Genomic DNA, 26,546 nt, shown 5'->3' with positions numbered 1-26,546 from the left:
CATAGACACCTTCCATATGTATCAACTCAATGATCTCCCAACCATATAAATATTAAAAAGCTGTCAACAGTCGTAAGGGCAAAATCACCTATCTTAATTTACAATGGGCCTCGTGAATCTAATACCTAAAAGCCTTCTTAATAAAGGTGAGGATTTTTAATTAGAGAGGCCAGAGACCCTGGCGAATCCCTGTGCATGCAAAATTTATGTTTTGCCTTTGAAGTGTTTGATGCTTCTTTTGCATCTATTCACAAGTTTAAGGGCTGGATTCTCAGAAGTCCAAAGAAATCAAATGTTATGTCTTTACCATCACAGCTTTCTCTCTACATAGGTAGATTGCTACCATAAAAGAGTATAATACACCATACGAGACCTTTTAATCTATTATGGCTTATATCAGACTTTTATAAATTGAGTTTCTCCAAGTTCTTCTGATTGCCCACCTTTGGCTATTCTCCCAAGCAAAGATCTCTGGAGGAGTATTGCCAGTGGAAGTAGACAGTCCTAAGTTAGAGAAGGTACTTTGCCTAACCTAACCTAATGCAAGTTCTTATGTTCAGCAGTCATTCCTAATGCAGAAACAGAGATGCTACCTAGAAAATCTGCTTCTTAGGTTGAACATGGAGTAGTTGAGAATGATGTCTGAAGTACAAGTTGGAATTAGGACCACTGGCTCAAGTCTGTAAACAAGCTAGAGATTTTTTTTAAAACACTTGTTATTGGAAACAACTGTCAGGTTTGGAAGCCATATTAACACCTGAAGCTTCCATGCTGCCACCTTCTTGTGCCTGGGAAATTAGGAGGGGGGATTTGGTAGAGAGAATATAGTTAGACATAACAGCATTCTTCTTTTCGGTCAAGATCATGGTATTCCTGCATCTGGAGGAGGAGTGGTTGGATTGGTGTCTCAAGTTGGGACGGATGGTGGTTGGACCATGTGATGGACTGATGGGTGCAGGGGCTGGATTTGGGTTTTGAATTATTGAGGGAAAGCCTGGAACTCTCAGATAGTCAGATAGTCTTCTGCGCATGTCCAAGATGGCGCCGCCCTGCTGATCGGGGACGCGGCGACGGGCCTTTCCAGGCTCTTTTTGGGTCTGGGGGGGGGCCTTAATACCATCATAGGCCCCCGCCCTGATGGAGGAAGATCCAGCCACCCGTAAATAGGGTGGCTGGGCGCTGACACTGGGCGCTGGGAGAAGCCCGGGAGGCCCGGCGGAGCCCCGGCCCCCCAGAGGGAATCCTGGCGGCCTAGCGGCTTGCCGAGCCGCCGCCAGCCTTTTTCGGCGGTTTGGCGGCGGCGGCGGCGGCGGCGGCGGCGGGGGTAGGGGCAGCGCCCTGGACCCCGGCCTGGAAGCCTTGGCCAGTGGAAGTTGAGGTTTGGAGTTTGGGCGTCTCCGGTGGCGATGGGAGGAGCCCCGGAGGGGCTGCGCCCCAATGAAGATCTGGAGGGCCGCCCGGGCTCCATCGGCCCTTCGAACCTGCGGTGGCGAGGGCGGCGGCCTGGCCCTTCCCTCTCCGTCGGGCGTTGTCACTGGTGGGCCCTGGGTCTGCTGGCGGATTTGGCGGCGGGGGTCCCCCTCTCATCTAGGGGAGCTCCAGTGGCCTGCTCGCGGTGGCGAGGGCGGCGGCCTGGCGGAGGCGGTGGCGGTGGCCTGGCGGAGGCGGTGGGCGGCGGCGGCCTGCCCCGGTGCTTTGAAGTGGCGGATGGCCCGATAGGCCCAGGGTGGCTGTGACCTTGCCCTAGTGGCGCGGATATGTGACAGCGCCGGAGGAAGACCCGCGGGTCCAGCGGACACCCCTCCACTATTTACCATCTTTATAACATCTCTACCATCGTTCCTCTCCCCTTCTTCCTTAGCCCACCCCAGGTCGTTTGTATGGGGTGGTGAACTGACTGAGTCAGCGGTTTTGTCATCTACCGCACATGGATTATCTCGAACTATTTCCCATCAGGACAGACTGGTCATGGTCATTTTATCATCTGTTATGACTTTTGCTGCCAACTTGACCAGCCCAGGATGGGCCTTGCCCGGACCGCCTCAGTGATGCGAACATTTACTGCGGCTGACCTTCTTGCCCTGCGAGATGCCCCTCTCTCGCGGGTCTGGCCCTCCAGATTATCGAGGGCCCACCTTGAGGACGGGCTTTGGAGTCCCGAGAGGTGGCATGCGAAAAATAGGAGGCTTAGGGTTTTTAATTGGCTGTTTTAATAGATTTTTAAGGGAGTTTTAAGGGATTTTAAGGGGGAAGGAAACCGACGGGCTTGGGTTGGGGGTGGGAGGAAGGGTGGGTGTTGGGGTAACCCGTCGGGGAGTCCAGTTCCTGCACATGCTCGTGGCGGGGTTGGTGGGTCCGAGGTCATGGGGAGTCGGTGTTCCATTGGTGGAGGGTGGTGCTATTTCCACGGTAAGGGGGAGGGGCAGATATAGCGGAAGTGGGGGCTCATATCGTGTTAGGGGGGTGCGCGCTCGGTGCTTACAGGCGATCGCGCGCCCCGAGCCCTCAAACTTCTCCCGTTCCCGGATGGTCAGGATCCTCAGGGCCCTGGCCTTCGCTGATGTTATGCAATGCACGGTCCGTGGCCAATAAGGCCCCCTAATTCACGATCTTATTCAGGGGTGCCGCGGACCTTATGGGCGCATGGAGACCTGGTTGGGCCCAGAAGGGGCGTGCCCTTGTTCAGATGTCCCCTCCGGGTTCCGAAGCATTTCACCAGCCAATGGGCCAGGGTAGGGGTGGTGGGGTGGCGGTTGTGATTAGAGAGAGTCTAGAGCCGAGGGAGACCACTGTACCTCAGATTGCCGGGTGCGAATCCTCTTGTGAGATGGGGTCATAGATGTCAGATGGGCTTGCTGGTCGCACCTGGCTCCTTGCTACGTGACAGCTGCCCTGCCCGAGCTCCTGGAGGTGCTTGCTGGGGTGGGAGTTGAGACCCCCAGACTTTTAGTCGTGGGGGACTTTAACTTGCCATCGTCCGGCTCGTCATCGACGGTAGCTCGGGAGTTCATGGCTTCCATGACGGCCTTGGACCTGACCCAAGTAGTTGATGGCCCTACTCACGTTGGGGGTGGCACTCTGGACTTGATTTTTGTCTCTGGTCAGTGGTTGAGAGATCTGGACTTAAAGGAAATAGTCATTGAACCTTTGTCATGGTCAGATCACTCTCTTCTTCGTCTGGACTTTCTGACCGCCATTCACCACCGCAGGGAGACGGAGCCGACACGTTGGTTCCGTCCCAGGCGCCTGATGGACCCGGAGGGGTTCCGGACGGAGCTTGGGCCATTTCCTGAGGGTCTGGCACACGGCTCGGCTGAGGAACTTGTTGCGGCCTGGGAACGGGCCGCGGCGGGGGCCTTAGACCGGGTCGTGCCTTTGCGGCCTCTGACCCAGCGCAGGTCCCAACCAGCCCCTTGGTTCTCCGAGGAGCTGAGAGGGATGAAGCGCCGGAGAAGACGCCTAGAGAGTTCCTGGAGGTCTAGCCGTTCAGAAGCTGATCGGACACTAGTGAAGTCCTATACTAGGGCTTACCTAGTGGCAATGAGGGAAGCGAGGCGTACCTACGCCTCCTCCCTCATTGCATCGGCAGATAACCGCCCAGCCGCCCTGTTTCGGGTGACCCGCTCCCTCCTACATCAGGGGGAGCGGGATGACCCGTTGCAGGGACGTGCTGAGGAGTTTAACGGTTATCTATACGATAAAATCGTTCAGCTTCGGGATGGTTTGGACCAAGATTGCGGTGATACGGGTGAGACGGCTGAGGGCGGTCTTGGTGACATTGTATGGGATGAGTTTGACCCTGTCGCTCCCGAGGACATGGACAGGTTGTTGGGGAGGCTAAATGCCACCACATGTTTACTGGACCCGTGCCCTCCTGGTTGGTGCTGGCCACGCAGGAGGTGACACGAGGCTGGCTCCAGGCGATTACGAGTGCTTCTTTGGTGGAGGGAGTCTTCCGCCGCCTTGAAAGAGGCGGTGGTGAGGCCCTCCTCAAGAAGCCTTCCTGACCCGCTGTTTTAGGTAATTATCGTCCGGTCTCCAACCCGCTCGCGAAGGTTGTAGAGAGTATGGTGGCATATCAGTTTCCCTTGCACCTGGATGAAACTGTCTATCTAGACCTGCTCCAGTCCGGTTTCCGACCCGGTTACAGCACGGAGACGGCTTTGGTCGCGTTGGTGGATGATCTCTGGAGGGCCAGGATAGGGGTTGTTCCTCTGCCCTGGTCCTATTAGACCTCTCAGCGGCTTTCGATACCATCGACCATGGTATCCTGCTGCGCCGATTGGAGGGATTGGGAGTGGAGGCACCGTTTATCGGTGGTTCTCCTCCTATCTCTCCGACCGGTCGCAGTCGGTGTTGACAGGGGGCAGAGGTCGGCCCCGAGGCGCCTCACTTGTGGGTGCCGCAGGGTCGATTCTCTCGCCTTCTGTTTAACATCTACATGAAGCCGCTGGGTGAGATCATCAGTGGTTTCGTGTGAAGTACCAGCTGTATGCGGATGACACCCAGCTGTACTTTTCACACCGGACCACCCCAACGGTTATCAAGTGCTGTCCCGGTGTCTGGAGGCCGACGGGTCTGGATGGGGAGAAACAGGCTCAAGCTCAATCCTCCAAGACGGAGTGGCTGTGGATGCCGCATCCCGCACAGTCAGCTAACCGCGGCTGACCATCGGTGGCGAGTCACTGGCCCCGATGGAGAGGGTGCGCAACTTAGGCGCCCTCCTGGATGAACGGCTGTCTCTAGAAGATCATTTGACGGCCGCCTCCAGGAGAGCGTTCTACCAGGTTCGCCTGGTGCGCCAGTTGCGCCTTTCTGGACCGGGAGGCCCTATGCACGGTCACCACGCCTCGTGACGCCTCGCCTGGATTACTGCAACGCCTCACATGGGGCTCCCTTGAAGGGCATCCGGAGGCTACAGTTAGTCCAGAATGCGGCTGCGCTGGTGATAGATGGAGCCCTCGTGGCTCCCGTGATAACACCCATCCTGCGAGGCTGCACTGGCTACCTGTGGCCTTCCGGTGCGCTTCAAGGTTTTGGTGACCACCTTTAAAGCGCCCATGGCATAGGGCCGGGTTATCTACGGGACCGCCTACTGCGACCAGATACCTCTCACCGACCCGTGCGCTCTCACAGGAGGGACTCCTCAGGGTGCCGTCAGCTAGGCAGTGTCGCCTGGCGACGCCCAGGAAGGGCCTTCTCTGTGGGGCTCCCGCCTCTGGAACGAGCTCCCCAGGACTCCGCCAACTTCCGGACCTTCAACCTTCCGTCATGAGCTCAAGACACATTTATTCATCTGTGCAGGACTGGCTTAGATTTTAAATTTTATAGGGGTTTTAAATTGATTTTAATATTTATATTTCTATTTTTAATGATAGGGCATTGGAATAAGTTTTTTAAAGATTATTTTAATTTTGTGTATCGATGTTTTATATGCCTGTGAACCGCCCTGAGTCCTTTGGGAGATAGGGCGGTATATAAATTTAAATAATAAATAAATAAATAAATAATAAAGATTCGGGTTTTCCCAGATGTGCTAGTTATACCTACTCTAATAAATGGGAACTTTGAGAAAATTACTGTCTCGGAGTTTTTAGTTGGAGTTGGGTTCTTCTGGAACGCTGACAACAACATTAATACATTGGGGGAAAGAATACAGTACTATTTCTCAAACACTTACTCGGGAAATATTGCTGATCCCAAGTGTGAAAGTTCTTCATCTTCAATTGTGAAGCCATTGCAATTAACCTGAGAGAAGCGGGAAGACAGACACACTCAGATCTTAGAAATAAAAAAAATCCACCGGCTTACTTAGCTCTGCATGGTAGTTGACCCCATTCATCTGTACCATGCTGATTAATCTGATTATAACACTGCTTATTCTTAATTAAATCTTGCTGTTGAACTACCAGGATTACATAAGGGAGCTTATGCAAAGTTTATTTATAATCTAATTTTGCCTGAAAAATGAGAATTGCATAGCCTAGCTGGGGCAGACCAAACGACACAAATACCATGAAAGATGGAAGGCTGGAAGGAATTTTTCAAAAAATCTCATTCATTCATTCATTCATTCATTCATTCATCCATCCATCCATCCATCCATCCATCCATCCATCCATCCATCCATCCATCCATTCATAACATTTAAATCTAAAAAAAAATAGATTCTGAAATAACAGTCCAGAAAAACATGAAAGTAAGTTATTCCTACTTTAAATTGCTTAACAAAATAATAAAAGTATATTTTATTTCTTTGGGGAAAGAAATTCAGTCTTAAAGCAATTCCTCATTTAAGCATGTTGCATTTTATCCCAAAATTCCCCAGCAGAATTCCTTAAAACATAAAATGTGCATCTGATGTGGTTTTGATATTAGCATGCTTCCAAAATAAGGGATTTGGAATTTATTATGCCCAAGTGTTTTTATATACACAATACAAGAGGAAGCAATCTGTAAAAAATATCTTTGCAGTATTGAAGAATCAGTGCAATCACAGTCCACACTGAAGGACTGCCAAGAAACAATTGCAGAAATTACAACACAGTTTTGTACCTATGCAATCATACTTCCTAACCCCTTTTATCTTCAGCTACCTTACCTGTCCAAAAAGTACCACCAGAGCTTCATTGTCAGGGTATTCTATGTGCTTTGAATAAAAGTGGTGAAGAGCAGAGATATCATTTTGAATTAGCTCCTTCTTTTCATTGTCAAGCTTATCAAGATCTATGAAGGAAAGGACATTTTTAACACCATAATGATCACTTGTTGTCAATAATAAACTTAAGCTCAAGATATTATACACTCTATGGAAAGACCATGTACTGTTCTTTTACTGCAACGAACAATGTTACTCCAATCTTTCCCTTGTCCAGGATTTGTGAACATGAGTAATTATCATCAAAAATGATAATAACCAGGACATTTTAACTCTGTATGTGAGTGTGTGCATTCATGTACCTTTGAATCAGTCATAATTCCTTGTGAATGCCTAGACAAGTTTTCTTGGCAAGATTTCAGATATGGTTTGCAGCTGCATTTCTTCCTTGGGCTGAGAGTGTGTGATTGACCCAAAACCACCCAACTGACTTTGCCACTAAAATGGGATTGGAACTCACAATCTCTAACCTGGTGACTTAACAAAACTGGCCTTCAACCTTTAATCATGGGGGAGGGGGGAATTGACAACCAAAATTTTTGTTAAGCCTATAATAAAATTAATTCTCTTCGTTTTAAGCTGATACCAATGATGTGATATCCTACGTGAATAATCATTGTATTTTGAATAATAGTTCAAAAGGAAAACAGATTTTAACATTGCTCAGATTTTAAAATTGAGGACTTGAAAACAATTGAAAACCACATGTCAAAAATGTCTTCAGTTGTGCAAAAAACTACATGCCTAATATAACCTGTTGCTATTTTTTTCAAACTGTGATTAAAAAAGAAAGCATCTTGAGAGGCGCCATCTGAGAAGACATTTAGAAGTAGTTCTAAATGTATAAATGAGTAAAGCTAGAAGTAAAAATATTTCATCTTGAACAATTACTTGTTAAGCCAAGTTTATGTTATAATAGGGGACGCGGTGGCTCAGGGGCTAGGACTTTGAGCTTGTCGATCAAAAGGTCGGCAGCTCAGCGATTCGAATCCCTAGTGCTGCCGTGTAACGGGATGAGCTCCCATTACTTGTCCCGGCTTCTGCCAACCTAGCAGTTTCGAAAGCACGTAAAAATGCAAGTAGAAAAATAGGGACCACCTTTGGTGGGAAGGTAACAGCGTTCTGTGCACCTTTGGCGTTGAGTCATGCCGGTCACATGACCACGGAGACGTCTTACAGCGCTGGCTCTTTGGCTTTGTAACAAAGATGAGCACCGCCCCCTGGAGTTGGCAACGACTAGCACGTATATGTGAGGGGAACCTTTACCTTTACCTATGTTATAATATGCACGGGCAACATTTAAAGTATTTGCACTGTACCCTTTTTTCCACACAAAATACCTTTATTTAACACAAACTGAAAGAGAAAGTGCTTCAACTGAGTAAAGGTCTAACTGTCCTGCCCCCCCCACTCCCCAAATGACTCTAACCTGAATTCATAATCTTCACTGTCCAAGGAGCTTCCCTTGAACCCCTGAGTGGGTTTTTTTAATTCTCCAGATCAAGCAACAATTTATCAATTGATTGAAGAGCCAATTCTTCCAGCTTGCTCTGCCTTCTTTCACAGTTGCTTTATTTCTCTGTCTGCCATGGGGCAATGTGGTGGTGGTGGGGGTGTTTTCTCTATCTGTCTCTCACATACACATACATATATCCCGTGGAAGGTACAATTTGAATACTAATAAGCGCTTTAGCACAGGCATCGTCAGACTTTTAAGTATTATATGGCAGCCATTCATTAGCTAGCATGTAATAGTTCAAACTCTGTGTTAGTGCTTTTTTATTTATTATTTCAATTTATATAGCTACACATTTCAGTTTCTTGACTTTGGGTGGCTTACAAATTAAAAACTACAACAGAATGAAGTGCAATCTTGAAAAATATAAAAAGCCCATGAAACCATCTAAAAGGCTAAGTAACAGAATCCATAGCCAAGGTTTAATAAAACTAATCTTCGCTCAACACAACCACTATACAGGCTCTACTGCACCTCCAGATACCCAAGCCTGGTGGCACAGACACATCTCTTCTCTCCATTTGACCTGTTCTACCTGACCAGGTAGACTCTTCCTGGAGTCCCAGATGATAGACCTCAAGGCATTCCCCTTCTGTTGGACCTAACGGGATGGGTAGATGTAATTGGGGGGAGGGGTTATTCCTCAAATAATCCAGTCCTGTGCTGTGAAGGATATTACAGGCAGTGGTGGGTTTCAAATTTTTTTACTACCAGTTCTGTGGGTGTGGCTTGGTGGGCATGGCAGGGGAAGGATACTGTAAAATCTCCATCCCCTCCCCATTCCAGGAGAAGGATACTGCAAAATCTCCATTCCTACCCCACTCTGGGGCCAACCAGAGGTGGTATTTGCCAGTTCTCCAAACTACTCAAAATTTCTACTACCAGTTCTCCGAACTACTCAGAATTTCTGCTACCGGTTCTCCAGAACTGGTCAAAACCTGCTGAAACCTACCTTTGATTTCAGATCATCAGCACCACCTTGAATCATATTCAGAAGGGTTCAAGAAGAAATTGCTCAGACAATCAGAACTAGTGGAAAGTTGGGGAATTTTGCCTTTGACAAGTACAGCATAGTGTGTTAATTTCTAGGTTCTTGTTGCTTGACAATAAACACACCCTATTTTCTTTGTTTCATGATCTTGCCCATGGTATGTTATTGAACATGACCATGCGCACTTGACCTGGCTTTGCAAACCTATAATAAATTGTGTGGAGACTGAAGTACGACGAAAAATAAACTCATCTTTGTCTTGCAAGGCCAAGTGAGAAGACAGAGGAAAGTGAAAGCCATAAATATTCAGAAGTTCCCTTATTGATTTTTCTCCAACAATACCACCACCACATATATAAAGAGTTAATTGCAGTTATTTCCTTAGTTTACTTTAGGGACATCCAGAAAGATGGAAATCATGAAGGACATGTCAGAGCTGAATGGCAATACTAGTGGACCTTACAGTTAGAGGCACTATCAAAAAACAGTATCATCTCTAATTTTATGACTTGTGGTAACAAGTTTAAAATTTTATAACAGTAATAGCCACAAAAGTTACCCTCAGCCAGGAATATTGTTTGACAAATAGAAATGACATAATTAATAAGGTGGAATTTTAATTATCTTTCCCAAAGTTATAACATCTGGGAGAATCATTTGGGAGGGTAGGTCAGGGGAGGGGGTTACTCTGCTCCTCAACGGGACTGTTCAAATCATCCAGCATGTCATAGTTTAAGCACAGTTTGTTTAAAAAGCCATAACTGGTTTGGGCTCACTCTAAACCAGGGGTCTCCAACCTTGGCAACTTTAAGACTTGTGGATTTCAGCTCCCAGAATTCCTCAGCCAGCTTTTCTGGGAGTTGAAGTCCACAAATCTTAAAGTTGCCAAGCTTGGAGACCCCTGCTCTAAACAATGGTTAACAATCCAAAATGGATGCATTTATATTTAATGCTATGTCAAAATCAAAGAGACCAAGGTTGGCTTGTTGGATTACTTCAACTATTGGATTAGATCCAGATATCCAATTGTAGATAAGAGTCAAGAGAAATGACTTTCCCTTTATACTTTTTCCCATCAGCCCACAGAAATGCTTTAACATGCTTCAAGGATGAGGAAATCTTGCTAAGTGGAGTGGGAGGTTGAGCCCATAACCATCCTCAGAGGAGACAAGAGGGGACCAAGTCACACAAAAGCTAAAACTTGTGTCATCTTTCATGTGTACTGTCATTTTGGATTGTCATAGTTTGTTGTGGAAAGCCACCAAGTGGAAATGGGGAGATGATGGAAAATAGGCAGCAGTTCATATTCATATGCTCCATATTCAGAAGATGCTTCTGCCAATATTTCAAATGTCTCCTTTTTCTCACAATGCCCCGGTCCAGGCAGCAAGGCCTGGAGGGAGCTTCTTGCAAAGAAGAGGATAACCAGAATTCAGTTATTCCTTGCTCCTCACCAATGTCTACATCCAATCCATAACAGATACAAAGCGAATATATACATAGAAAAATTAGTAAGCCTTTTTTCTTCCCCTGAAAAGCCTTTTGAAAATCAACATACTGTTTTCCTTTATTTTTACTTACGGGATTCAAATTCTTTTATAGAAAGGAGTTTCTCTGACTCAGTCCTTTCCAGGTGTGTTTTCTGGTAATGGTGCAAAAAAAGGAGGGGGGGAGGGAGAGAAAATGACTTGTTGAAAAACCTCCAAAATATTTCTTCGGCTATTTGCAATTGTCACTTGTAACAATCATCCTGTGAAGACTGCAGAGAAGGGATGAACAGCTTTTCAGGTTTACCTGTCAAGACCTCTTACAATATATAAGCCATCAAGAGACATAGAGCTCATGCTGGAATTTGCACACATACATATAGGAAGAGTGATAGAAAAACTCTCCCTTGTTTTAGTTGCAAATTTGGGGGGAAAAAACCCAGCTAAGAATAGCAAGCAGTCAGAAGGCAAACTCTGCTTTGAGGAAAGTGAATAATCTCAATGTTGACAAGAGTTCAAAAGCAACACTCCAGCATTGGCCTAAAGCCACTCCTTTGTAATCTTGGCCATTAAATGTGAGTTTGCAGGTGGCCCAACAGCTGAGGTTTGGAGACTTTAGTTTGCATATTTAGTTTTCATATTCCATGTAGGGCCCCCTTCCATTCCCTGCAAGCTATAAAAGCCCAAATTTATTCCAATGACTTTTCATCATTAAAATGTCTAATTTTGTTTCTGGGTCATCAGTAGACTATGCTTTAATTTGAAAAAGGGAAAGGGAGAAAGAAAGAAGCAGAGGAGGGAATTGGTCAGACTACCCTGCCAACAAGCCTTCAGCATCTTTTCTCTATACTCTACCTGGATTATTCTTGTCAGATTAGTAATTCTCGGACATATAGATTTTCTTCAAAGGCCATTGTTTAAGGAATTTAATTTTTATTTTAATGGCAAAGATGGGCATGCTGGAGAAGTGCAAGAGCAGTACAATATAGTTACTTAGAAACATGCAAACAAGCAAATTCTTCCTGTGAACAAATTCTAGGCATGCTTCTCACCAATCCAAGAATTATATAGGAAGGACTATCCAGGTATTTTGATGTTGATGGGGTTATTTCTATGCTCTGTGCTCTCTCTTACTTCTCTTCTACTAAGCTGCTATCTTTGCATGGTAAAATAGGCTAAGATATACCCATTCATGCAGTTATCTTGAAACCAAAGAAGGTACCTACCTATTCAAGGACTATTTTGATATAATACTTTTTTCATATTGGATTAAGTTTTTCTGAATTGTTTGCTTTTGAGCAAATTTCAGTAGATTAAAGCCAAACTGGGTCACCCCATGACAACATATCCATTAATCCTACAATAAATTAAGCATGTGCTGGCTAATTTAGGCCCCATTAGTGTCACATTATTTCAATTGTTTCATCTATGTTAAGCCACCCTGATACAGGAGGTGACCGATCAATGGATGTATAAAACTCAGAAGGTTTTACTATATGTCTAACTGTAAAGAAAAGGAAAATCTCCAAGTTACATAAAATATGACTGATGGAGCAGTGAAAATCACCTAGCAAATAGTATAAAGGTGTCTAAGGATTTTTTCCTCTTCTTCTTCTCTTTCCAAATATAAAGCAGATCTTCTAGAATTAAACTCATTCATCTGCTAGACTATTATTTTTAGTGATCTAATCAGACTGAGCTTCATATCTACCTTTTATTCTATTTTCTCAAATCTTCTCTATGTTTGGTTTTAAAAACCAAGCTATGATGTCTCAGCTGGCAATGACAGGTTGTCACAAAGGTCATTTCAAAGACCTCTACTTTCCTAGTGAAAATAGCTATACTTGTTTTACCTTAGGGAACATGTTTCTCAATAATTCATGTATTTTAAGTGATGCAAAAATAACACCAGCTTCCAAACAACTAGATTTGTAGAGAAACTGACCACAGCAGGCTCAAAATTTCAACTGCATGACTAAAGCAAGTACTCTCAAACCCAGATTCATGTTTTATGGAATCCTGTAAGAGGGAGGGCAATAGGAGGCAACTTGGCAGATAGGAAAGATAAAGATTATTTCAAGATGCAACATTTTAAAATATTCTTAAGTAATGTATTATTCAGAGGTTCAGCAAAGAACTATCAATAGTTATAGGCAAGAAGTTAGGAAATAAATTTTGCAGAGATCTGTTATTGACAGACTTATTTTCTTCTTTCCTAACCATCTAGACAAAGCAAGGCAAAACAAATATTTCAGATCAGCTCACCTGCTTGGCAAGAATCCTTGCTGTGAGTCTGACTGTCTCAGAGGGATTCCAGTTCTGTCCAAATACGCACATGGCAGAACACTCCAATTTGTGCAATGGCCAATCTTGTTTCTAAAGAATTAAACATACAATTTGAAAATGCATGAAATTTGTTTTCCTCACAATGAAAAGATAGCACTGGAAAAAAAATTAAACTTGAAGGTAAAGGTATCCTCTTTTCTGACATAAATTCATATGTATTGGTAATATTTGTAATACTTAAAAGAACATAGAGTCTATCTGCAATATGATAATTGAAAGAACTGATCTGGGTTACAGTGGGAAATGTCATTGACCATTACCTACTTCTTCCATTGCCATGAATGGAATTTCATTTTATTTCATAGAACCAGCAATGATCACCATTGCTGGTTCTATGAAATAATTGTCTTTGCTACAAATTACACAACAAAGAACTGAAGCAAATCTTGGATGATCTCTTAAAATCCTATTCTCCAGAAACTATTTTCCAGTGATCTCCACTTATATTTGCCAAAGAAGTAATCATCAGAGATTAAAGCTAAAAAAAAAAACCCATTTGAAGCTGCTGAATATTTGTATGTGAGATACATGTGAGAGAAAACACTGTTGAGAAGTTGCTGACTTTTATGAGGTAGAAAATAATCTTCAAAACATTAATCAACAGTCTTATTTTCACTAGCGCACATAGGCATAGAAAATGCCCAGTTAAGACAGATGCAAAATTGACAATGCCAATATGTCCTTCCAACATCCCCTTCTGACCCCTTTATTCTTTAAGCATAGTTAATTAAATTTTTTCCTCAGGCTGAATCCAACTGAGTTATATGAACTAGTAAGGTGGTTAAAGGGACAAGATATAGATGAATTGTGCAAAACAAGATAAAAGGCAGGAACATTGCAGGAATATGGGAGCAGTGTCTGCATAATATCTGGCACGGAAGCATTCTGACAGAGATCTTTTTAGTGATCACAGCAGGATCACATTTAACATTCTTTTCCACCATTCCTCTAAGCCGTTTGATTGATAGCAGGCAGCGTTGTTCTAGCCAACTCTCTAATGCTGTAACGATACTCCAGATTCAAGAGGGGAAAAAACAGGGCAGCCAATATTTCTCTCTGATTTAAGGATTACAATCAGAAAACTTCTGGAAAGGACATCTGCCTTTTAAAAATGGAAGGGGAAACATGAATTGTCTCTGCTGGGGTGTTCGGAATGACTCCCATCTGCTAAGGATATACTGAACAGAACTTTATGGAAACTTATCTCTCTCACACACAAAAAATATCAAGTTCTCCACAGCTAAAATGTGGCTATTTGATATTTCCTTTCGAAGTCTCCTATGCATTTTAGATTCTCAGAGGCATCAAGACCAAAGGAAAACTCACCAAAACCTAAAATAAATAATACATAAAAAGTAGGGGAAAGAATTAAAAAAAAAACTCTGATTGTGAACATCACCAATCTAGGTCACATTGGTGTTACAGTCAAAGTTAGAAGTGATGACTGAAGGCAGTAAGGGCCTGGATGGGAAGAACCAAAGTAAAGTAGAACCCAAAAGAGATGTTGTTTACTTATTGAGGTCCAATAGAATGAACAGTGGGAGAAATAACAGTGCATATAGCTGAGATGAGCTTTAGAATTTATTCATTTTTCCCTTTTTTTGGACATCCATCTTCCTCAGAGAAGGACTCCGGCAGCGTACAATAAAATGTTGAATAATAATAATAATAATAATAATTATTATTATTATTATTATTATTATTATTATTATTATTATTATTATTATTATTATTATTAAATTTTTATATTTTATAAATATAAAAACAGTATATAAAAGTTAAAGATTTAGAAAGCACCAAGGATGATTAAACACGGTTAAATTTAATTAAAAGGTGAAGGGAGGGCTTTCAGGGCACTAGCCACCTCCTCTGGGCTCTCCACGCAAGGTGGCAGAGCCATATTTTGTCTCCTTTTTGGGAGGCCAGCAGAATTGGGCCTGTTTCACCTCTGGAGGAAGACGATTCCAAAGGGCGGGAACAGTGGTAAAGAAGGTTCTCTTTCTGGATCTGCCATTTCTTTCATTGACAGGGTCTGCAACATACTTTCCCTGCCTGACTAGATGGGATGGGCTGATGTAATGGGACAAAAACAAGAATACTTATTTTCAGTACCGCTAATCAGTTTCTGAAGTGGAAACATAACAGAGAGAAGTAGATCTAAAATTCTTCAATTTGAAACGTATTATAACTAATAAGGTTTGGCAAATTATCTGGACTTGATTGGGGAACTGGTTATTTTGGAAAGTTGTTAAAAGACCAGCTATCTTAAATTATATACCATAGTACAATGAAAATCATTGTGGAACCACGTAAGTTATAATAGTTGCCATGTCCAAAAAGTAACATTTCTTGATACTTATATATCTTTTTTTGTTTAAACAAGTACTCAAGGCAGCTAGCAAAATTCAAAAAGAAAAGACATCCAAAAACTACGTAAATCATAGTTAATGTTAAATTTAACTGATGGCTTTAAATTAAAATCCTGGTGAAACAGACACTTTTAAACATAGTTTTCTACCTTCTAGTTGAGGGAATGTAGTCCATATCTTAAAAGGAATACATACACCTTAGGTACTAACTACCATTCCTGGAGCAAGAAGGTCTTGCAATGGTCTAGACTAGAGTTATCCTCCCCAGATTCACGTCAACACTACAATCTGAACAAGATGAAAATATGACTTTAATTTAAGATAGCTGTATAAAAACTAGAGATGCAGCTGCAAACAAATTTAATTTGGGGGCCTTTCCCTTTGAATTGCAAGGGATAAGAACTATTATTATTATACTACTATTATTCACTGTGCTCATAACTATTAAACATAAATTAACTGACTCCAAGCCACAACTTGGTGGCTCAACAGACTAATGCAGTCTGTTATTAACACAGCTGCTTGCAATTACTGCAAGTTCAAGTCCCACGGTTGACTCAGCCTTCCATCCTTTATAAGGTAGGTAAAATGAGGATCCAGATTGTTGGGGGCAATAAAAGTTGACTTTGTATATAATATACAAATGGATGAAGACTATTGCTTAACACAATGTAAGCCGCCCTGAGTCTTCGGAGAAGGGCGGGATATAAATTCAAATTAAAAAAAAAACTTTATAAACTACTTTCTTTAAACTTGATATAGCTCTTATTCATATCATAACCTAGCATATTTCTGAGCTCAGAATATAGACAATCAAGATGTTTGAAACTATAGTAAATAAAGCTGTGCAATGTCCATTATATCTGGAGGAGGGCCATCATGAAATTATTATATGATGGTACGTCTTAAGGATTCATATAAATCTTAATCTGCCTTCAACTTTTAAGTGTCCAAAAATCTTGGTGGAAGAATCTTCCTTCTTGGAAGACAATTTACAGGCTTGCTTTGTGGTGAGAGCCAGAGTGCTAAACCAGAAGCAAGGTAATTAATCATCCACATTACTATTGAAGATTCAGTCAGATTCCCCAGAGGTACGTAATTTATTCAGAATAATTACAAGCTGAGAAGGGAATCCAAATATACAATACATATACAAAAATAATCTATTGAAAAGTCATAGGAGGAATAAAAGATACATAATTTTTCCCCTTTCCCCTCCCATACACCCCGTAAAACATGGTAGATGAACAAGATGGCTTCAGGTGGGTTTTTCTTCAAGAAAAAGGAATTTCAGCAAAACAGCAGATTCCCCGGAAGTACTTAATTTACTTCTGCCTTTGATCGTGGTGAGCTGGCACTAGCACTAAAAGGGATCAGGCCACAACAACCCCACATGATGGGGATGCTGTCAGAGAGTGTTCTAGTCAGAGCATTAAAGCTGGGAGTGGAATTAATTTACGGTGTTCAGATAAAGCAGAAGACATGGCTATTCAGGGTTTATGAAGTGGATTGGTTTTCAATGACTTGTAAATCCAGTTGAAAGAAGAAATACACAAATTTAGAAGAGAACTTGAAATAATTTTATTTCAGATGATTTCAAATATAAAATGTAATACTGCTATTATACTTATTCACTGTGAAGCTATATTCATCTTCCCATATTATAAAGCTATCAAGAAAAATATGCCTGTGACTCTTTCATGACCCTTCATGCAATTCATTATAAAATCATGAGCACAGGAATAATATGGATAGTCAACAGTTTTAATCCATCAAATTCCTAATTTCTCTTGATTCAGTCCATATAATTCTGTTGCACACCTACCAATGAAAGCAGAATTACTTTTTCTGAGGTATTTACAGCTGTACTGCTGGACATTTGCAGTAAATGACAGTTTCATCAAACCAATACCCAGAAACCTTCCAGACAGTAAAATAAATAAGAAGCATGCAGATACACAAAACTAAGTCAGCTGATCTGCAGTATTTAAAAACAGACAATATCCAAAAGCATTACCTCAGCTTTGGTGATTTAACAACAGCAACACACACACACACACAAAATTCACAGAGTGCGAACAGCAATTCTAATAAGGATAACAAATTCTTCTCAGTTTTTGTCAATTCTGAACAGTTCAGCTGGGACTCAGTTCTAGATAGACTCAGAAAGAATCTATCGGAAAGAGGAGAAAAAGGGATGATGGCCTTGGACTAATTTCAAAAGCCTTTTGCAAAATTCAGACTCAAGAAAGAATGGCATGGCTCTTCCTTGACAGTCATATTAGATGGTGAAAAAAAAGGAAGGTAGAAAAGAAAAAGAGGACTGATATTGTCTGGGAGTGTGATAACCAGAAGTAAGGTTATTTTGGTGGTGAAGCTTTTGTCATGATACTGTCTCCTAATCTTCAGATAATAAACAAATTATATATTTGTCCAAGCATTTGCAATCACTCTTGTCCCCTATATCTTTAAATTTTAATATATTTTAGCTTCCCCAAATAGTTTAATTTCTCTATAGGCTAACAATTTATTATTGTGTGCATCATTTTACTTTCTATCCTTAAATATTCTACTGTCAGTTTTGCTTCTGTGCATCATACTATTCCAGGCCAAAATGAAGAAAAGCAAAGTTTGCTTCTGTTTCTTATTCTCTGTTAGTTCAAGAGGAGAAAAGATACATAGATTCCAATTCATTTATTAAAAGTAGCAATAAGACATCTTAGTATATGAATGACAAGGATTACAAAAGTATCCATCTATATAGCAATCTTTCTAGGGTAAAACTGGCTATGATTATATAATTTTGCCTGATTCAATTCCATTTTCATATGATTCTTTATGGTTCCTTAGATCTTACTTTCCTGACATATAACCGTATAGCAATGTAAATTAATTCCAAACTGATTCCATAGATTAGTTTAAATCTGGAATATAAACAGAAAACTTCAATGTGGCAGTGGAAATCCACATACAACAATTATGTAGGAACGCTCTAAACTGAAAAACATTTTTAACTTATGGTTAAAAACCCCTGTTTTGTGCACAAAAGCTTTGTAAGTGGTAATAAATATTCAAAATTAGCCTAATAGTACTTCCTCTGTAATATAAGTATAAAACTACCTAGCCAGGCACAGTTGGTTTGTAAACACACACTATTATTAGCAGCAATGAAGTACATTTGCAAACAGATTCTCCCACCCACTCACACACCACACACACACACACACACACCAAAGCTAAATCTAGTCTTTATTTCTGATTGCTCAGATAGGCACAAGCTTCCTCATCGGCTTAGTGAAATAACGTTAAACCATCTGGTTCCCTAAAAGTAGGCAGAAGCTTTTGAAGCAATTAGGGCCATGTAGCAGTCAACTAATCTAATGGCTCAGCAGTCCTATGATCCAGCACAGCTGATCCTCAGTGACTTGTTATGGCAGTGTTTTTCAACCTTGGCAACTTTTAAGCTGTGTGGACTTCAATTCCCAGAATTCCCCAGCCAGCAAGGGAATTCTGGGAGTTGAAATCCACACAACTTAAAGTAGCCAAGGCAGAGAAATACTGCATTCTGATAATTTCCAAATTCTTAGAATGGTTCAGGTCTTGATTTAGTTCCAACCAGACCCACTGATCAACAGCGTCCCCTTACTTCCCCCTGCAGCCTTTCTTTGTGCTACACTGACGTTTTCAATCCCTGTTTCCCTCTACAAACTACAGTACCTGGAAATTATTATCTGACATAAAGACGTTTAGAAACACAGCATTAAGAACAAAAATCAACATTTATTGGGTTACTCACCTGGCATTCCACATTGCAGTAAAAAGCCTGCTTGCATTTTCCACATCGGGACAATCCTTCTTTCCTAAACAGAAGTAAGTACAAAATGGTCATGCTTTCTTTATGACAATAACAGCCTTTAGTACTGCAGCAGGCAAAAAAAATAAAATAAAATTAGTAATCCCTATAAGGACAAAGGCAGACTCATATAACAATCATCATTATTATAAAAAGTTGCCAAGATGAGCTTTATTCTCCAGACCAGGGTGGGCAGTTTTCGGCCCATAGGCATCACTCTGCCAGCTGATATTTCTGGTTATTAAGTTCACTGCAACTTGACAATTTTCTTAGATCCATTCTGTAAAAGTGCCCATGGTCTTTTGAATTTTTAAGCAGGTCACCAGCTCCCAAATTATGTCTACCTCTGCTCTTTATTTTTATTTCTAGTTACTTTTCAAGAATTGCTTTCTGCTCCTGTATTAATAGTATAAGATACAGAAACACAAACGAAAATAGTAGGAAAGATAGGAGAAGGAAAAGAGGGGGGAGGGGAGGGAAGGGCTTTGACTTCTGACTCTCAACTTTTTACTTTTACATAATACCGTGTTTCCCCGAAAATAAGAAACCCCCCCCAAAAAATAAGCCCTCCCCGAAAATATGCATGCGTAGCCGGTCTGGTTAGGGTTAGGGAGACAGAGCTGGAAATCAGGTAAGATGGCAAGAAGAGCCCCGTCTTGCTCCACACGCCCCAAAATAATAAGATCTCCCTGAAAATAAGGCCAAGCACTTATTTCAGGGTTCCAAAAAATATAAGAAAGGGTCTTATATTCGGGGAAACAAGGTAGTATAAACCATTTCTATAACAACAAACTTATCTAACCCAAAATCAAAGTTTCAGTTTTTTTCTACCTCAAGCACAAAATTCAGAAGCGGCTTCCAAGTAGAAACAAAGTTGTTGTATTTTTGTCTTTCATCAAAGTGGTCAGCCATCTCTGCTAACTCCATCAACTTCTGCATCCATTGTTAGAATCTGCATCCATTCATCCATTGTTGGAATCAAAGTGTCCTTCCATTTTTTGCATAACGTAATCTTGCTGCCATCAACATATACAGCATTCCAGGTTTTTCCCCCCCAAATCTTTTCCCATTAAACCCAAAAGAAAAGTTTCTGGTTTTATCTTTATGTTCACTTTCTTTTCTTTTCTATTTCTGTATCTTACACTATTAGTACATAAATAAATAAATGCTTTGGTTAATAAGAATTGCTTTCTGTTCTTATCACCTAAGCATAACATTGCCAAATATTATGATTTCCCTTATGATATCCAGTACTGTTACTAAGCCGTGTTCCCATGGTGATTCTTTGGGCTTAAATGATGCACAGAAAATATGGGAAGCCATGAGATCCAGCAAAGCCAAATTAACTTTGCAAATCTAAGCTGGGCTACCATGGCCAGGAGAGCCTTTCTCCTGGCAATCCTTCCAAACAAACCATAGTTTTTCAGTCTTTTTCTAATTGTAGTGTCATGAACATTTAAGGCCTGTAGAGTCTGAGATGTAACTTTAGGATTTTTTGCAATTTCTCTGAGTATTGCAGTCTGACCTTGGGCTGAATTTGCTGAGATGTCCAACTCCTGGGAAGATTGGCAGCTGTCTTGAATGTTTTCCATTTGTGAATAATCTGCTTCACTGTAGAATGATGGACTTTAAATTGCTTGGAAATAGTCTTATAACTTTCTCCAGATTGATGGGCAGCAACAATTGCTTCTCTAAGATCCTTGCTGATGTCTTTACGCTTTGGCATTGTATTAACATTATACCTTAATGCTGCAGATCAGCAAACTCCTAAAACTTTGGCTCTTATAGTCATACTTGCTGATGATTAATTGATCAAGGGCATTTGATTAGCAATACCTGGCTGCTACTTAGCCTCTTTATACCTATGGAAGCAGTAACATTTTGGCGTTATATTCCTGTTAATCCATCTATTAAGCTATAAATTTTACAAGCTTTTTTTCACAATAAAACTTCCTTTTATACATAAATAAAATAATCATAGGACAGAATAATGCATTGCTCAATAGTTCTATAGGAGATGACCAGGCTTAGCCCAAGGGAGGTGTCAAACATGTCCTGAGTCTTGAGTCCCTCCTAACCCCCAAGAGATCTAAGTCCAGCCCACCTTGAATTCCGTTGACTCTTATCTACCGTCAATTTGCTTTGACTGTTATTAGTTCAGGTTCATGTCAAGCCCCAAGGAAATGAGGAAATCCAGGCTGCTCAAATGAATACAAATGTTAGTTGCAAGTTTAAGTTCCCTATAAAAATCTGAACTACTAAAAGTATATATCTATGATGGTGAACCTATGGCACACGGAGCCATATCGGTGGGCACGTGAGCTCAGCTCCCAAACGGGCAATTTCCAGCCTCCAGAGGACCTCCGGGGGGAGGGAGGCTGTTTTCACCCTACCCAGGCTTCTAGAGGGGCTCTGGAGCCTGGGGAGAGCAAAAAACGGGTCTTCCAGTTCTACCAGAAGTCAGCAAATGGGCCATTTCTAGCCTTCAGAGGGTCTCCGGGGGGGTGGAGAAGGCTGTTTTCACCCTCCCCAGGCTCCTAGAGAGGCTCTGGAGCCTGGGGAGATCACGTGCCAAAAGCAGGGGGAGCGCGGGGGGGGGGGGGGCACGTACATGCACGGGGTGCATAGAATTATGGGTATGGAAACACACACGTGTGACTCACCTCCCCGTATTCCCCCTGCTTTTGGCACGTGATGGCAAAAAGATTAGCCATCACTCGTATATTTTAAAGGATAATCATATTTTAATATTGAATGGATCATTTTTTTACGCTAGCTTATTTTAATCACTATTTTTTATTTATTTGATTATTTACTTATATATAGACAACTTGACTTCCAAATGATTCTCTTACAACTAAAAAAAATTATGTAAAAGGAATACAGACTAGAAGCACAAAATAGAAAAACTGACACAAAGCAAAGCAAAGCAAAGGCTCAGTCACCCTGTCTCCAAGGCCTGGAAGAACAACCAACCATTCAATAATTTCCTGAATAAAATAAGGGTGAGAACACAATTCTCTGAAGGGAGATCATTCTATCTAGAGGGTAGGAATTGCAACTGAGTACATTTCCTGGATCTCTCAAAATGTTATTCTTCAATTGATAGGACTCAGAGATGGACCATTCTGGACAGGCAGAGGCAACTAGAGAAAATTAACTATATAATTGTACTTTATTGCTTTTTATTTTTATTGGTTAATCCACTATTATTTATAATAACAAATAATTGGGAAAATAAGATGACAAGAAAATATAAAAGATATCCCATCTCTTAGGGCTTATGTCAAGCTCTTATCCAGATAAGACTTTCTGCTAAGTAATCACACTTCCAGGTTTGCATTAAAATTGTTCCGATTTAGAAAGTTCTGAAGGGGTCTTGGTGGATTCAAAGGATTGGGGAAATCCAAGCAAGGCCATTCAAGGAAGAATGAAACGTGAAAAAGAATGGGACTTTCCTGGGAAACCCAGCCAACGGAGTTAGGCATCCTGAGATCCAGACCTCAATAGTTTATCTTCCTGCAAATAAGTCCACATAGGGACTGCTCCTTGCCATTCCCACCCATCTATGAACTACAAAGTGTCATTTTGTCCTCAAGCATTGTGTCCAACTTATCAAATACATGCAGACTTTATATATGGAAATATACTATTTTTCTATAATTGGACACTCTCAGGCACTGAGGTAAACACAAAAAGAGGTTGGAGAATCAATATTGTGAGCGCATTTAAAATATTATTTTATCGATATATTTTATTATCTAAAATGGGAATGATCTACAAGCGCAACTAATGAATGTCAAGGAACACAGTGGGGAAAAATGGGACTAGATTATAAATCTTAGAACTGACAATGAAGATTTAGAAATGGTAGACTGATTCAGTAAAGGAATCAGCAAGAAATGCACCAACCCTGGAACCAAATAAGTAGCAATGAAGGCCTTGAAAAAGATATTCAGATTTTGTAACATGTTTATACAAAGATCAGAATCATGCATGCAATATGTTTTTCCCTGAAGCTTCTGAACGTTGGTGTTGGAGAAGTCTGCTCAGACCCATTGTGGTCAATTCTCAAACAAACAAATGAAACACAGAATAAACCCAGTGCTGAGTTCCAAACCCACAGCATATACGACCAGGCTTAACTTATCTTTTGGACACATTACGCAATGGCTCAGTTTTCTGGAGATCACAATGAGCCCTATTACAGTGGTGATGGGTAAACCAGAAAAACTCCTAAAGGGCCCAGTTGGGGATGGATCATCCTAGCCCCCCGACCTTTTGGGCACCAGGGACCAGTTCCGTGGAGAGAGGTTTTTCCATGGACTAGAAGTGGTGTGTTTTGTGTGCTGCCTGTATCCCACGGACAGGGCTTCACTTGATTGTGTGGTCCAGTTTCTGGCATGCCATGGACTGGTGCTAGTCCACCGACTGAGGGCTCGGGACCTCTGTCCTAGACAAGGTCTATTTATGCAGTTGCTAAAGGTTGACACCAACTTGAGGCACCATAATCAAACTATTCAAACCCTGCTTATTTGTTCTATTTGACAATGTGGACTGCCCTTTATGGCATGGGCTGAAGGAAGAATGCAAGAAACAGGCGGTGAATGAAATTACATCCTGGGTCTCATTTTAGGTCCACAATTCAGCTGCGGGTCAAGAGAAATAACAGCAGAAGGTGAGACCGAAACGGTTCAGAACACCTGTGCCTCCCCCTTGCCGACCAGGAACCTGTCTTCACTGAGTGGATGATCACTCATGAGTCAGCAATGTACGACAGCAGCCAAAAAGCCTAATACAATCCTTTGTTGTTAAAACGGAGGCATAGAATCAAAATCATGTATTCTATCACTTAGAGATGACATATTAATACCGCTTTATAAAGAAATAGTAAGACCACACCTGGAATACTGCATCCAGTTTTGGTAACCAGATTACATATATTGAGACTTTGCAAAAAGTGCAAAGAGCAACTAAGACGATTAAAGACCTGAAGACTAAAACTTATGAAGAACAGTTGCAGGATTTGGATTTGACTAGACTAGAGAAACTAGACTGGGTTTAGGGGGAGGGTGGGACACATGATAGCATTATTCCAGTATTTGAGAGGCTGCCACAAAGAGGAGGGGGTCAATTTATTTTCCAAAGCAACTGTAGGCAGGACAAGAAATAATGGATGGAAACTAATCAAGGAGAGAAGCAACCTGGAATTGAGGAGAAACTTCCTAACAGTGAGGACAATTAACCAGTGGAACAACCTGCCTTCAGAAGTTGTGTGTGCTTCATCACTGGATATTTTTAAGAAGAGGCTGGACAGTCACTTGTCTGAAATGGTATATGGTTTCCTACTTGAGCAGCGGGCTGGACTAGAAGACCTCCAAGGTCCCCTACAGCTCGATTCTGATTCTGATTTTGATTTCTACACACCCAGACTCCTTGCGCAGTTTCTACCTGCCGAACAGCTTTAGGCGATGGCCCTCAACGCAGGGCGGGCACCTGTTGAGCTGCTGTCTGTCTGACAACCGCATTAAGCACACGAGATGAAGGAGGAAGCGGCTGCCCTTTAGCCACAGCCCACCGCTAACATCCGGGTTTAGGGAGGAGGAGGAGATATTTTTTTTTCTTCTTTTAAAGCACGAGGGGCGCAAGTTCCACGAAGGCCTTTCGAGCTCCCCCGCCCCGCCCCGCCCGCATCCCTCGGGAGCCACCCGGAAGCGAGGGACCATCGCATCGTGGTGGGACCCGGGGAGGTGTTGGGGTGGGGGAGGCCGCCGGGCGGATCACTTTGCTCGGCCTCGTCTCCTTCCTCCCAGGGCGGCCGGCAGCTTGTCTTCCCTCTGCGCGGTACCTGGCAAAGCAGCATTCGCAATGGTTGCCCCTCTCGTTGACGGTCAGCACGCAAGTGAAGGCCGGGCAAGAGAAGAGCAGCTCCCCAACGACGAAACGGCGCAGCGCCCGCAGGCCCCGGCCCTTCCCGGGGCTCTGGAACTTCTCCAGGCGTTCCATCTGGGAAGGGGCTGCGGCGCGCATGACTCTAGGGGCGCCGCTGCCTTCAAGCAACGCGGCTCCGGGATGGCGGCGCCTCTCGCGGGGCTATTAATGGAGCGGCCGCCACCCGCAGCGCCCGGCTCCAACGAGTCAGCCACCGCGGCACATACATGGGCATGAACGGCGGCAGCCGCCGGCTCCCTGAAAAAAGTGCGTCGGAGCCCGCTGGGTCCTAGAGGCAATGGGTGCCGCTGAGATCGGGCATAGCCCGCCAGCCTCTATTGGAAGGAAAAGTTTCGACGGCGCAATTGCAGGAGCCCGAGGCTTGCTGCGTCTTCCCCGAGCGCCTCCTTTGCTCCCCCGCGATGTATTAAAACCACGCGCAGTGGCTGGGCTTTTGCACCCGTAAGTTGTGCAAGAACCACATCGCGCCTAGTGGCATCGTTTTGGGTGCAGGCGGTCTTGTTGTCGAGGTAGGGGCTCTGGGCCAATCTACAGTAGAAATAAAAACGGTCTGATTACTACGAATCGGTTAGGATCCAGAATTTGGGGTGGGAGGGGGAACCCACTAAAAATGGAGTAGTAGTAAAATATGATTCGTGTGATATTTACGGAAGTTTAAAAAGTACATAGCAAGTTTCTTTCAAGCAGGTTACAGTTGATGAAATGTAGATATTATGGCCAGATAATTAATAGAGTTTTCAGTTCAACTATTGAAATTTAATTAAACTAATATCCCTTCTAAATGACAGTGGGATGATAATATCTAAATTTGATAAAATTGTAGAATGGTCTAGTGGGGTGGGGGCAACAAATCCATTCTGATTTAGTCTTAAATCATTGACAAATCATTGGATAAAGCCAGCAGATAGGACAAAGGACCTAAGTGTGTTCTTTGTATGCTCATTTCAAGGGTCGAAAGGGTCATATACTGTTTTAATTTACAGCCATACAAATGGGTATAAGTAGACGCTATTCGTGTTCATGGATAAGTTCACATGGATATTATACTCAGAAATCTGCTGCAGAATGGATTTGTTCTTGGTTGTTTGCTACTCTAGAAAGTCAGCACTCGCCCACCCTCCTAGAGAATGAAACATTTTGGAGTATATTAAAAAGGCAGGATAGAATATTTCCCCTAAAGGAAAAATGGGAAAAAATCTTAAAGAGAGGCAGAAACCAGCACCAGTCTCCCTGCCCCAAGCAGAAACTCAGGAGGCCAGCTTTTAGAAATACAGATTTGGTAATCCATTCAGAAAGAGTGGGTCAGACAGAAACTCCAGATAAGCAATTAGAAAAGACAAGATTAGCTCAGACAAACACCTAGGGTTTGCATTT

General features: G+C 42.5%; 1 protein-coding gene across 3 annotated transcripts in view; it reads right to left on the bottom strand.

The window, feature by feature from the left end:
* Window positions 1-25,575, bottom strand: part of SMYD2 (SET and MYND domain containing 2) — a 56,226-nt gene extending 30,651 nt beyond the window's left edge. The window contains exons 1-6 of one of the 3 annotated variants that reach the window (XM_058165398.1): window positions 25,069-25,575; window positions 19,164-19,227; window positions 12,918-13,028; window positions 10,747-10,807; window positions 6,602-6,726; window positions 5,681-5,748 (exon numbers count right to left, since the gene is read on the bottom strand). In XM_058165398.1, the coding sequence (XP_058021381.1) occupies window positions 5,681-5,748; window positions 6,602-6,726; window positions 10,747-10,807; window positions 12,918-13,028; window positions 19,164-19,227; window positions 25,069-25,250 (611 nt within the window). In that variant the 5' untranslated portion in view covers window positions 25,251-25,575. The remainder of the gene's footprint in view (window positions 1-5,680; window positions 5,749-6,601; window positions 6,727-10,746; window positions 10,808-12,917; window positions 13,029-19,163; window positions 19,228-25,068) is intronic. The other 2 variants (XM_058165397.1, XM_058165399.1) reach the window with 2 other exon arrangements.
* Window positions 25,576-26,546: the final 971 nt, after the last annotated feature.

The sequence above is a fragment of the Ahaetulla prasina genome, chromosome 1, assembly GCF_028640845.1.
Source record: "Ahaetulla prasina isolate Xishuangbanna chromosome 1, ASM2864084v1, whole genome shotgun sequence".
NCBI lineage: Eukaryota > Metazoa > Chordata > Lepidosauria > Squamata > Colubridae > Ahaetulla > Ahaetulla prasina.
This window is presented reverse-complemented; position numbering and strand designations above follow the sequence as displayed.